We start from the raw sequence: 13,834 nt of genomic DNA on the forward strand, positions 1-13,834 counted from the left end.
ATGTGATCTATACGGACTTCAGTAAGGTGTTTGACAAGATTCCCCATGGGAGAATGATTAGCAAGGTTAGGTCTCATGGAATACATGGAGAACTAGCCATTTGGATACAGAACTGGCTCAAAGGTAGAAGACAGAGGGTGGTAGTGGAGGGTTGTTTTTCAGACTGGAGGCCTGCGACCAGTGGAGTGCCATAAGGATCGGTGCTGGGCCCTCTACTTTTTGTCATTTACATAAATGATTTGGATACGAGCATAAGAGGTACAGTTAGTAAGTTTGCAGATGACACCAAAATTGGAGGTGCAGTGGACAGCGAAGATGGTTACCTCAGATTACAACAGGATCTGGACCAGATGGGCCAATGGGCTGAGAAGTGGCAGATAGAGTTTAATTCAGATAAATGCGAGGTGCTGCATTTTGGGAAAGCAAATCTTGACAGGACTTATACACTTTAATGGTAAGGTCCTAGGGAGTGTTGCTGAACAAAGAGACCTTGGAGTGCAGGTTCATAACTCCTTGAAAGTGGGGTTGCAGGTAGATAGGATAGTGAAGAAGGCATTTGGTATGCTTTTTTTTTAATTGGTCAGGGGATTGAGTACAGGAGTTGGGAGGTCATGTTGCGGCTGTACAGGACTTTGGTTAGGCCACTGTTGGAATATTGCATGCAATTCTGGTCTCCTTCCTATCAGAAAGATGTTGTGAAACTTGAAAGGGTTCAGAAAAGATTTACAAGGATGCTGCCAGGGTTGGAGGATTTGAGCTACAGGGAGAGGCTGAACAGGCTGGGGCTCTTTTCCCTGGTGCGTCAGAGGCTAAGGGGTGACCTTATAGTGCTTTACAATATTATGAGGGGCATGGACAGGATAAATAGGCAAAGTCTTCCCTGGGGTCAGGGAGCCCAGAACTAGAGGGCATAGGTTTAGGGAGAGAGGGGAAAGATATGAAAGAGACCTAAGGGGCAACATTTTCACACGGAGGGTGGTATGGGTATGGAATGAGCTGCCAGAGGTAGTAGTGGAGGCTGGTAAATTGCAACATTTAAGAGGTATTTGGATGGGTATATGAATAGGAAAGGTTTGGAGGGATATGGGCCGGGTACTGGCAGGTGGGACTAGATTGGGTTGGGATATCTGGTCGGCATGGACGGGTTGGACCGAAGGGTCTGTTTCCATGCTGTACATCTCTATGACTCTATGTTCCTGATTGTGAAGCTTGATGTGCACAAAATGGCTGCTGTATTTCCTACATGACATTTCAAAATAATATTAATTTGTTATGAAATACTTTGAAAGATCCTGGGGTTAGAAAATGTCTTTGATAAATGTAAGTCTTTTTCTCTTAAATGTTACTTATTTACAGGTGGTGAAGGTTTTGCTTCTGAGCTACCTATCTGTCTTATTATTATTGATTATTCTTTGCAAGCAAGCTGATTGTCTTCCAAGAAACCAAAGGTGGCTGATGAAGTCAGTTTAGAATGTACAAACTTCATGGTATGTTAGACATTTATTCTCATGTGGGATGTCTGGTCGTGAATTCTTAACTTGGGTCATTTTCTCCACTCTCACTTTTCCTGTTCATTTTGTTACCATTTGATCTCAAATAGTCTTTATAACATTGCATCCATCCAGTTCAGTTCAGGGTGATCTTCTAGAATTTGGTGTCAGCATTACATATCTTCACTTTGACTTTCAGCAAAGCCTTGAAGCATTTCTTCTGGTGAAGATGATTTTCTTTGGGAACCTGCTATTTGACTTCAGACCTAAACGTAATCCAACAAAGGTAATGGTGGATGATCAAGCAATGATGCATGTGATATCTGTTTGAGAGACATCACTGCAATTGGTGCACTTGTCCTCTCATTTGATATGTACAATCTTCCACAGGCACTACTGATGTTTTTGATTCCAGTGCTTTTAGAGCCTCTTTATATGGTCCATGTTACAGCCCCATACTGTTGGACAGGTACCACAACCAGGTAAAAATAATGACTGCAGATGCTGGAAATCAGATTCTGGATTAGTGGTGCTGGAAGAGCACAGCAGTTCAGGAGCATCCAAGGTGCAGCAAAATCGATGTTTCGGGCAAAAGCCCTTCATCAGGAATAAAGGCAGTGAGCCTGAAGTGTGGAGAGATAAGCTAGAGGAGGGTGGGGGTGGGAAGAAAGTAGCATAGGGTACAATGGGTGAGTGGGGAAGGGGATGAAGGTGATAGGTCAGGGAGGAGATAGTGGAGTGGATAGGGTGCCACAGGTACAAGACCAAGAAGATGCCTATGCCAAACTTGATCAAGCTCTCCGTGGGTTCCAAATAAAGATAAGGTTATTCCTCTTGGAAATTTAATTAACAGGGAAGGAATTAGAAATGTCAACTCCAGCTGTATTCTTCTCTGTACGGATTATGGTCTCATCACCATCAATACTCTGTCCTACCAGGAGATAAAATGCAAAACATCATGGCAACACCTATGGTCTAAACACTAGCATAGTCACATGTTTGTCCATGTCCAGAATCACAAAGATGTCTTCATCACCAGAGTAAAATTACAGCTAGTAACTGTTGGACAGACTATTGACTATTAAATTTTAATTATGCCCATCAAACTGGCTTTCAACCAATCAAATATGACTGATTTCAATAAAACCTTAGGAAAAAAAACACTCAAACTTTAATCAAGAACAGAAGTGTCCACAGTGCTTGTGTTGCCTTTACATACAGCATCATAAAAGCCTTCAAACAGTCACATGGAGCATCTGTCAGGTGAAATTTATCATCTGCTTATAAGGACAGGATCTTTAGTGCTCCTGCTGTCATACAGGAGGGAATATTCTGAGGTTGCACTGCAATCATCTTTCGCAGATAAAGATTAGATTAGATTAGATTACTTTACAGTGTGGAAACAGGCCCTTCGGCCCAACAAGTCCACACCAACCCACCGAAGCGCAAACCACCCATACCACTACATTTACCCCTTACCTAACACTACGGACAATTTAGCATAGCCAATTCACCTGACCTGCACATCTTTGGACTGTGGAAGGAAACCGGAGCACCTGGAGGAAACCCACGCAGACACTGGGAGAATGTGCAAACTCCACACAGACAGTTGCCTGAGGCGGGAATTGAACCCGGGTCTCTGGAGCTATGAGGCAGCAGTGCTTACCACTGAGCCGCCACCCTGCCCAGTGGAGGCTTTAACATCACAGGAATCTCTGACACTTACTGAGGTTACGCCAAGAAGCTTTCATTAATATACTTACCCCAACAGCTATCCGTGTTATATTCACCATTTTATCTGAGTTGATTACATCTGTTAGATTTCTGTCATCTCTGAATATTTCTCCATCTGTCACTACAATGATAAACCGTTTGGCATTTCTATTGGAGCCTTGAGTTTCATTGAAGATGTTGTCACTGTGAATGGAGAAAATGTTAAGGCAGCAACTCACATGCACATTTCACTTCCTGGGACATTCAATTTTATGATATGTTGGCACTAATGCTTTGAACAATAAAGAAACGAAGTTTAGAGTAGATCTGAAAACAGTGAGAACCTGATAGATGAGGACGTTGAAGAGGATTTTCTAAAATTCTTGGCATTTCTAAAATTAACAAAGGTAGAAGTAGTGGAGCATTGGTCATAATTTGTCAATCCTCAATGGATAAAGAAGCAATACTGGAATGCTGTGGTCAGTTAGCTCAGTTGCCTAGACAGCTAGCTTATGATGTAATGTGGCCCGAACAGCATGGACTCAACTACTGCAATGGTTTAGGTTACCATGCCTTGTTACTCACCTGTGGCATGGTGGCCCTCAGGTTAAACCACCATCAGCTGTTTCTGTCTCCTTTTTAAAAATTCATTCATGGGAATTGGGCATCACAGGCTCGCCAGCATTTATTGCTGTCCCTAGTTGTCCTTGAAAATATGGTGGTGAGCTACTTTCTTGAACCACTGCAGTCCACTTATCGTGGATTGACCCAACAATGCTGTTAAGGATGGAATTCCAAGATTTTGACTCAGCGACAGTGAAGATATCTCCAAATTAGGATGGTGAACTGACTTGGAGGGGAACTTGCAGGTGATAGTGTTTCTATGTACAGAAGAACCTTATCAATTATCAATTATCCGAATATCGGATTATTCAAAGAAGATCTCGAGGTCCCAATAGAAACACTACGTCAAAGAGCTGTTTCAACTCTGATCACATCTTTTGTTTATAGGTACAATGATTAAAAATGAACTGGGCTCCCAGAAATGCTGCCAGGAACAGTCCTGGACAGTCCAGGCACCATCTCTAAATGATGGGGAGGGGCTTGTGTGGACTGGGGTTGGACAGTGGAGCTGGTTGGGGCAGACGGGGATGTGGGGTAGGATGGGGTTAAGGTGGGAGTGGATGGGTTTGGGGGGGCGGGGTTGAGACAGGCTTGGAGCAGGCAGGGATGGACAGGGTTGGAGGCAGCGTTGAACACAGTTGGGGTGGGCGGGGATGAATGGGGTTGGAGGAGGTGGGGTGGATGGGTTTGGGGGCAGGGTTGATGGGCGTAGGGGCAGGCGGGGTTGAATGGGGTTGGGGACAGGCGGAGTTGGATGGGGTAGGGGGCAGGGTTGGATGGGGTTGGGGACAAGGTTGGACAGGGTTGGCAGCAGGCGGGGTTGGATGGGGGGGCAGGCGGGGTTGAGGGCGGGGTTGAGGGCAGGGTTGAACAGGGTTGGGGACAGGCTGGGTTGGACAGGGTTAGGGACAGGCGGGGTTGGGGACAGGCGGGTTTGGATGGGGTTGGGGACAGGCTGGGTTGGTTGGGGTTGGGGGCAGGTGGGGTTGGAAGTGGTTGGGAGCAGGCGGGGTTGTGGCCAGAGTTGAACGGGGTTGGGGACAGGCTGGGTTGGACAGGGTTAGGGACAGGCGGGGTTGGGGACAGGCGGGGTTGGACAGGGTTGGTGACAAGTGGTGTTGGATGGGGATGGGGACAGGCGGGTTTGGATGGGGTTGGGGACAGGCTGGGTTGGTTGGGGTTGGGGGCAGGTGGGGTTGGAAGTGGTTGGGAGCAGGCGGGGTTGTGGCCAGAGTTGAACGGGGTTGGGGACAGGCTGGGTTGGACAGGGTTGGGGACAAGCGGGGTTGGACGGGTTTGGGGACAGGCGGGGTTGGGGACAAGCGGTGTTGGATGGGGATGGGGATGGGGACGGGGGGGGTTGGATGGGTTGGGGACAGGGTTGAATGGGGATTGGGTTGGGGACAGGCGGAGTTGGATGGGGATGGGGTGGGGGCAGGGTTTGATGGGGTTGGGGGCAGGCAGGGTTAGACGGGGTTGGGGCCACATTGGATGGGGTTGGGGACAGGCGAGTTTGGATTGGGTTGGGGACAAGCGAGGTTGCATGAGGTTTGGGACAGGTGAGGTTGGATGGGGTGGGGGCTGGGTTGGATGGGGTTGGGGGCAAGCGACGTTGGACGGGGTTGGGGGATACATTGGATGGGGATGGGAACAGGCGGGGTTGGTTGGGGTTGTGGACAGGTTTGGACGGGATTGGGGGCAGGCGGGGTTGGACGGGGTTGGAGACAGGGTTGGTCGGGGTTTGGGGCAGACGGAGTTGGTTGGGGTTGGGGTTGGGGGCAAGGTTGGATGGGGTTGGGGGCAAGGTTGGATGGGGTTGGGGTTGGGGGCAAGGTTGGATGGGGTTGGGGGCAAGGTTGGATGGGGTTGGGGGCAGGCGGGGTTGGATGGGGTTGGGGGCAGGCGGGGTTGGATGGGTTTTGGGACAGGCAGGGTTGGATGGGATTGGGGATTGGGGATTGGGGATGGGGGCAGGCAGGGTTGGATGGGGTTGGGGACAGGCGGGGTTGCATGGGGTGGGGACTGGGTTGGATGGGGGTGTGGGCAGGCGAGGTTGGACGGGGTTGGGGGATACATTGGATGGGGATGGGGATGGGGATGGGGACAGGTGGGGATGGGGACAGACGGGGATGGGGACAGACGGGGTTGGGAACATGCGGGATTGGATGGGGTTGGGGGTGTGAGGGGATGGTTGGGGGGGCGGGATTGAGATGGGATTGGAGCAGGTGGGGATGGAGGAGGTTGGGGGCAGCATTGAACGCAGTTGGGCATGGGTGGGGATGAATGTAGTTGGGGCAGGTTTGGATGGGGTTGGAGCAGGGTTGGATGGGGTTGAGAGCTGCGTTGGATGGGGTTGGGGAAAGGCGGGGTTGGATGGGGTTGGGGTTGGGGTTGGGGTTGGGGATGGGGGCAGGTGGGGTTGGATGGGGGCAGGCGGGGTTGGATGGGGGCAGGCGGGGTTGGATGGGGATGGGGCAGGTTGGGTTGGATGGCAATGCGGGCAGGCGGGGTTGGGGACAGGCAGGGTTCAATGGGATTGGGGCAGTGTTGGACAGGGTTGGGGACAGGTGGGATTGGAGTCAGGCGGGGTGGGATGGGGTTGGGGACAGGCGGGGTTGGACGGGAATGCGGACAGGCAGAGTTGGATGGGGATGGGGATGGGGATGGGATGGGGTGGGGGCAGGGTTTGATGGGGTTGGGGGCAGGCGGGGTTGGACGGGATTGGGGCTACATTGGATGGGATTGGGAACAGGCCAAGTTGGATGGGGCTAGGGGCAGGCCGGGTTGCATAGAGTGGGGGCTGGGTTTGATGGGGTTGGGGGCAGGCGGGGTTGGACGGGATTGGGGCTACGTTGGATGGGATTGGGAACAGGCCAAGTTGGATGGGGCTAGGGGCAGGCGGGGTTGCATAGAGTGGGGGCTGGGTTGGATGGGGGTGGGGGCAGGCGAGGTTGGACGGGGTTGGGGGATACATTGGATGGGGATTGGGACAGGTGGGGTTGGACGGGGTTGGGGGTGTGAGGGGATGGTTTGGGGGGGTGGGATTGCGATGGGGTTGGAGCAGGTGGGGATGGAGGAGGTTGGGGGCAGCATTGAACGCAATTGGGCGTGGGTGGGGATGAATGAAGTTGGGGCAGGTTTGGATGGGGTTGGGGGCAGGGTTGGACGGGGTTGGGGACAGGCGAGGTTGGATGAGGTGGGGGTGGGATTGGATGAGGTTGGGGACAGGGTTGAATGGTGGTGGGGGGCAGGCAGGGTTGGATGGGATTGGGGGCTTGGTTGGATGGGGATGGTGACAGGGTTGTATGGGGTTGGGGACAGGGTTGGACGGCATTTGGGACAGACGTGGTTGGACGGGTTTGGGACAGACGGGGTTGGATAGGGTTGGGGACAGGGTTGGATGGGGTTGGGGGCAGGCGGGTTGGATGGGTTTGGACAGGGTTGGGGACAGATGGGGTTGGGGGTGTGAGTGGATGGTTTGGGGGGACGGGATTGAGACGGGTTTGGAGCAGGCGGGATGGACGGGGTTGGGGGCAGCATTGAACGCAGTTGTGGGTGGGCAGGAATGAATGGAGTTGGAGGCAGGGTTGGATAGAGTTCGGGGCAGGTGGGGTTGGGGGCAGGGTTGGATTGGGTTGGGCAGATTAGGTGGTGTGGGGGACAGGCGGGGTTGGATGGGGTGGGGGCAAGGTTGGATGGGGGTGTGGGAAGGGTTGGATGGGGGTGTGGGCAGGGTCTGATGGGGGCGGGGCGGGTTGGATGGGATGAGGACAGGCGGGGTTAGATGGGGTTGGGGACTGTGTTGGATGGAGTTGAGGACAGGCGGGATTGGATGGGGTTGGGGACAGGCGGGGTTGGACGGGGTTGGGGGTGTGAGGGGATGGTTTGGGGGGGTGGGATTGAGATGGGCTTGGGGCAGGCGGGGTTGGATGGGGTTTGGCAGGCGGGGTTGAATGGGGTTGGGGTAAAAAGTGAGGTCTGCAGATGCTGGAGATCAGAGCTGAAAATGTGTTGCTGGTTAAAGCGCAGCAGGTCAGGCAGCATCCAAGGAACAGGAAATTCGACGTTTCGGGCAAAAGCCCTTCATCAGGAAAGGGGTTGGGGCAGGCGGGATTAGATGGTGTTAGCAGCAGGCGTGGTTGGATGGGGCTAGGGACAGGCAGGGTTGGATGGGGTTAGGGACATGCGGCGTTGGATGGGGATAGGGACAGGTGGGGTTGGGGGCAGGGTTGGACGGGGTTGGTCGGGGTTTGGGGCAGACGGAGTTGGTCGGGGTTGGGGGCAAGGTTGGATGGGGTTGGGGGCAGGCGGGGTTGGATGGGTTTTGGGACAGGCGGGGTTGGATGGGGTTGGGGACAGGCGGGGTTGCATGGGGTGGGGACTGGGTTGGATGGGGGTGTGGGCAGGCGAGGTGGGACGGGGTTGGGGGATACATTGGATGGGGATGGGGACAGGTGGGGTTGGACGGTGTTGGGGGCAGGGTTGGATGGGGATGGGGGCAGGCGGGGTTGGACAGGGATGGGGGCAGTGTTGGATGGGGCAGGCAACAGGTGGGGTTGGATGGGGTTGGATAGGGTTGGGGGTGGGAGTGGATGGGTTTGGGAGGGTGGGGTTGAGACGGGGTTGAGGCAAGTGGCGATGGACGGGGTTTGGGGGCAGCGTTGAGCGTAGTTGGGGTGGGCGGGGATGAATGGTGTTGGGGTCAGGGTTAGATGGATTTTGGGGCAGGGTTGGATGAGGTTTGGGACAGACGGGTTGGACGGGGTTGGGGACAGGGTTGGATGGGGTATGGGACAGATAGGGTTGGACGGGGTTTGAGACAGACAGGTTTGGGGACAGGTTTGGATGGGGTTGGGGTCGGGCGGGGTTGGATGGGTTTGGGGACAGGTGGGGTTGATGGGGTTTGGGACAGATGGGGTTTGGGACTATTGGGGTTGGGGGCAGGGTGGGATGGGGTTGGGGATAGGTGGGGTTGGATGGGGTTGGGGGCAGTGTTAGATGGGGTTGGAGGCTGGGTTGGACAGGGTTGGGAACAGGTGGGGTTGGGGACAGGCGGGGTTGGATGGGGTTGGGGACAGGCTGGGTTGGATGGGGTTGGGGTCTGGGTTGGATGGGGTTGGGGACAGGCAGGGTTGGACAGGGATGGGGGCAGTGTTGGATGGGGCAAGCGACAGGTGGGGTTGGACGGGGTTGGATGGGGTTGGGGACAGGCGGGGTTGGGGACAGATGGGATTGGATGGGGTTGGGGATGGGGTTGGGAATGGGGGCAGGTGGGGTTGGATGGGGATGGGGGCCGGCGGGGTTGGTAGGGCTTGGATGGGGATGGGGGCTGGCGGTGTTGGTTAGAGATGGGGGCCAGCAGGGTTGGATGGCGATGTGGGCAGGCAGGGTTGGATGGGGTTGAGGACAGGCAGGGTTCGATGGGGTTAGGGGCAGTGTTGGACGGGGTTGGGGACAGGCAGGGTTGGATGGGGTTGGCGACAGGGTTGGATGTGGTTGGGGGCAGGCGGAATTGGATGGGGTTGGGGCAGGCGGGGTTGGATGGTTATGGGGACAGGCGGGATTGGATGGGATTGGGGGCTGGGTTGGACGGGGTTGGGGACAGGGTTGTACGGGGTTGGGGACAGGGTTGGATGGGGTTTGAGACTGACGGCTTTGCACGGGGCTTGGGATAGATGGGGTTGGATGGGTTTGGGGACAGGCGGGATTGGATGGGGTTGGCGACAGGGTTGATGGGGTTGGGGGCATGCGGAATTGGATGGGGTTGGGGGGCAGGCGGGGTTGGATGGGTTTGGGCGCAGGCGGGGTTGGATGGGTTTGGGGACAGGTGGGGTTGGATGGGGTTGTGGACAGGTGGGGTTGGATGAGGTTGGGGGTGTGAGTGGATTGTTTGGGGGGCGGGATTGAGACGGGTTTGGAGCAGGGATGGAGGGGTTTGGGGACAGCATTGAACACATTTGTGGGTGGGCAGGGATGAATGGAGTTGGAGGCAGGGTTGGATGGAGTTGGGGGCAGGCGGGGTTGGGGACACGGTTGGATGGGGTTGGGGCAGGGTTGGATGGTGTTAGGGACAGGCGGGGTTGGATGGTGTTGGGGACAGGCAGGGTTGGATGGGGTGGAAGCAGAGTTGGGTGTGGCTGGGGACAGGGTTGGATGGGGTGGGGGCAGGCGGGGTTAGATGGGGTTGGGGACTGCGTTGGATGGGGTTGGGGATAGGCGGGGTTGGGAGGGGTTGGACAGGGTTGGGGGCAGGGTTGGACTGGGTTGGTGGTTGCATTGGATGGCGTTGGGGACAGGCGGGGTTGGACGGGATTTGGGGCAGGCGGGGATGGACGGAGTTGGGGGCAGCGTTGAATGCATTTGGGGGCAGGCGGATTTGGGCGCAGGGTTGGATGGGGTTGGGGACAGGGTTGGATGAGTGTGGGGGTAGGTGGGGTTAGATGGGGTTAGGGACAAGCGAGATTGGATGGGGATGGGGGCAGGCGGTGTTGAATGGGAATGGGGGCAGGCGGTGTTGGATGGGGATGGGGCAGGAGGGCTTGAATGAAGATTGGGCAGGCGGGATTAGATGAGGTTGGGGACAGGCAGTGTTGGATGGGCTTGCGGACAGGCGGGATTAGATGGAGTTGGGGAAAGGCGGGGTTGGATGGGTTTGGGGACAGGCGGAGTTGGATGGGGTTGGGGGCAGGCAGGGTTGGATGAGGTTGGGAATGGGGTTGGGGATGGGGGCAGGCGGGGTTGGATTGGGTTGAGGGCCGGCAGGGTTGGATAGGGATGGGGGCCGGCAGGGTTGGATGGGGTTGGGTACAGGCGGGATTGGATGGGGTTGGGGGCAGTGTTGGACAGGGTTGGGGGCAGGTAGGTTTGGATTGGGTTGGGTGGGATTCGGGACAGGCGGGGTTGGACAGGGATGGGGGCAGTCTTGGATGGGGCAAGCGACAGGTGGGGTTGGACGGGTTTGGATGCAGTTGGAGATGGGAGTGGATGGGTTTGGGGACAGGTGGGGTTGGATGGTGTTGGAGACAGACGGGGTTAGATGGGGTTGGGGAAGGGGTTGGGGATGGGGGCAGGTGGGGGTGGATGGGGATGGGGGCCATGGGGGGTTGGATGTGGATGGGGGCCGGCGGGGTTGGATGGGGATGGGCGCAGGTGGGATTGGGGACAGGCGGGGTTAGACGGGGTGGGGGGAGTTTTGGATGGGGTTGGGGGTGGGAGTGTATGGGTTTGGGCGGGCGGGATTGAGACATGATTGGGATAGGCGGGGATGGACGGGGATGGACGGGGTTGGGGGGCCGTGTTGAACGCAGTTGGGAGTGGGCAGGGATGAATGGGTTTGGCAGCAGGGTTGGATGGGGTTGGGGACATGGTTGGATGGGATTTGGGGCAGGTGGGGTTGGATGGGGTTGGGGATGGGGTTGGATGGGCTTGGGGCCAGGGTTGGATGGGGTTGGGGACAGGCGTGGTTGGATAGTGTTGGGGACAGGCAAGGTTGGATGGGGTTGGGGACAGGCGAGGTTGGATTGGGTTGGGGACAGGCGATGTTTGAAGGGGTTGGGGACAGGTGGGGTTGGATGGGTTTGGGGCAGGTGGGGTTGGATTGGGTTGGGGGCAGGCGGGGTTGGATGGGGTTGTGGCAGGGTTGGACGGGTTGGGGACAGGGTGGATGGGGTTGGGGGCAGGCGGGGTTGGGAGCAGGGTTGGGTGGTGTTGGGGACAAGTGGGGTTGGACAGGTTTTTGGGGCAGGCAGGGTTGGATGGGGTTGGGGGCAGGCAGGGTTGGACAGGGTTGGGGGCAGGCAGGGTTGGACAGGGTTGGGGGCAGGCGGGGTTGGACAGGGTTAGGGACAGGCGGGGTTGGGGACAGGCGGGGTTGGACAGGGTTGGTGACAAGTGGTGTTGGATGGGGATGGGGGCAGGCGGGGTTGGATGGGGGCAGGCGGGGTTGGATGGGGATGGGGCAGGTTGGGTTGGATGGCAATGCGGGCAGGCGGGGTTGGGGACAGGCAGGGTTCAATGGGATTGGGGCAGTGTTGGACAGGGTTGGGGACAGGTGGGATTGGAGTCAGGCGGGGTGGGATGGGGTTGGGGACAGGCGGGGTTGGACGGGAATGCGGACAGGCAGAGTTGGATGGGGATGGGGATGGGGATGGGATGGGGTGGGGGCAGGGTTTGATGGGGTTGGGGGCAGGCGGGGTTGGACGGGATTGGGGCTACATTGGATGGGATTGGGAACAGGCCAAGTTGGATGGGGCTAGGGGCAGGCCGGGTTGCATAGAGTGGGGGCTGGGTTTGATGGGGTTGGGGGCAGGCGGGGTTGGACGGGATTGGGGCTACGTTGGATGGGATTGGGAACAGGCCAAGTTGGATGGGGCTAGGGGCAGGCGGGGTTGCATAGAGTGGGGGCTGGGTTGGATGGGGGTGGGGGCAGGCGAGGTTGGACGGGGTTGGGGGATACATTGGATGGGGATTGGGACAGGTGGGGTTGGACGGGGTTGGGGGTGTGAGGGGATGGTTTGGGGGGGTGGGATTGCGATGGGGTTGGAGCAGGTGGGGATGGAGGAGGTTGGGGGCAGCATTGAACGCAATTGGGCGTGGGTGGGGATGAATGAAGTTGGGGCAGGTTTGGATGGGGTTGGGGGCAGGGTTGGACGGGGTTGGGGACAGGCGAGGTTGGATGAGGTGGGGGTGGGATTGGATGAGGTTGGGGACAGGGTTGAATGGTGGTGGGGGGCAGGCAGGGTTGGATGGGATTGGGGGCTTGGTTGGATGGGGATGGTGACAGGGTTGTATGGGGTTGGGGACAGGGTTGGACGGCATTTGGGACAGACGTGGTTGGACGGGTTTGGGACAGACGGGGTTGGATAGGGTTGGGGACAGGGTTGGATGGGGTTGGGGGCAGGCGGGTTGGATGGGTTTGGACAGGGTTGGGGACAGATGGGGTTGGGGGTGTGAGTGGATGGTTTGGGGGGACGGGATTGAGACGGGTTTGGAGCAGGCGGGATGGACGGGGTTGGGGGCAGCATTGAACGCAGTTGTGGGTGGGCAGGAATGAATGGAGTTGGAGGCAGGGTTGGATAGAGTTCGGGGCAGGTGGGGTTGGGGGCAGGGTTGGATTGGGTTGGGCAGATTAGGTGGTGTGGGGGACAGGCGGGGTTGGATGGGGTGGGGGCAAGGTTGGATGGGGGTGTGGGAAGGGTTGGATGGGGGTGTGGGCAGGGTCTGATGGGGGCGGGGCGGGTTGGATGGGATGAGGACAGGCGGGGTTAGATGGGGTTGGGGACTGTGTTGGATGGAGTTGAGGACAGGCGGGATTGGATGGGGTTGGGGACAGGCGGGGTTGGACGGGGTTGGGGGTGTGAGGGGATGGTTTGGGGGGGTGGGATTGAGATGGGCTTGGGGCAGGCGGGGTTGGATGGGGTTTGGCAGGCGGGGTTGAATGGGGTTGGGGTAAAAAGTGAGGTCTGCAGATGCTGGAGATCAGAGCTGAAAATGTGTTGCTGGTTAAAGCGCAGCAGGTCAGGCAGCATCCAAGGAACAGGAAATTCGACGTTTCGGGCAAAAGCCCTTCATCAGGAAAGGGGTTGGGGCAGGCGGGATTAGATGGTGTTAGCAGCAGGCGTGGTTGGATGGGGCTAGGGACAGGCAGGGTTGGATGGGGTTAGGGACATGCGGCGTTGGATGGGGATAGGGACAGGTGGGGTTGGGGGCAGGGTTGGACGGGGTTGGTCGGGGTTTGGGGCAGACGGAGTTGGTCGGGGTTGGGGGCAAGGTTGGATGGGGTTGGGGGCAGGCGGGGTTGGATGGGTTTTGGGACAGGCGGGGTTGGATGGGGTTGGGGACAGGCGGGGTTGCATGGGGTGGGGACTGGGTTGGATGGGGGTGTGGGCAGGCGAGGTGGGACGGGGTTGGGGGATACATTGGATGGGGATGGGGACAGGTGGGGTTGGATGAGGACGGGGATAAGTGGGGTTGGATGGGGTTGGGGACAGGCGGGGTTGGACGGTTTG

The 13,834-nt window shown here is 57.2% G+C and overlaps 1 protein-coding gene across 1 annotated transcript in view; it reads right to left on the reverse strand.

Moving 5' to 3' along the window:
* LOC132830416 (integrin alpha-E-like) overlaps window positions 1-13,834 on the reverse strand; it is a 396,956-nt gene that overhangs the window by 226,406 nt on the left and 156,716 nt on the right. Inside the window, exon 12 of the mRNA XM_060848093.1 lies at window positions 3,254-3,407. Coding sequence (XP_060704076.1) covers window positions 3,254-3,407 — 154 coding nt within the window. The remainder of the gene's footprint in view (window positions 1-3,253; window positions 3,408-13,834) is intronic.

Source organism: Hemiscyllium ocellatum, chromosome 31, assembly GCF_020745735.1.
Source record: "Hemiscyllium ocellatum isolate sHemOce1 chromosome 31, sHemOce1.pat.X.cur, whole genome shotgun sequence".
NCBI lineage: Eukaryota > Metazoa > Chordata > Chondrichthyes > Orectolobiformes > Hemiscylliidae > Hemiscyllium > Hemiscyllium ocellatum.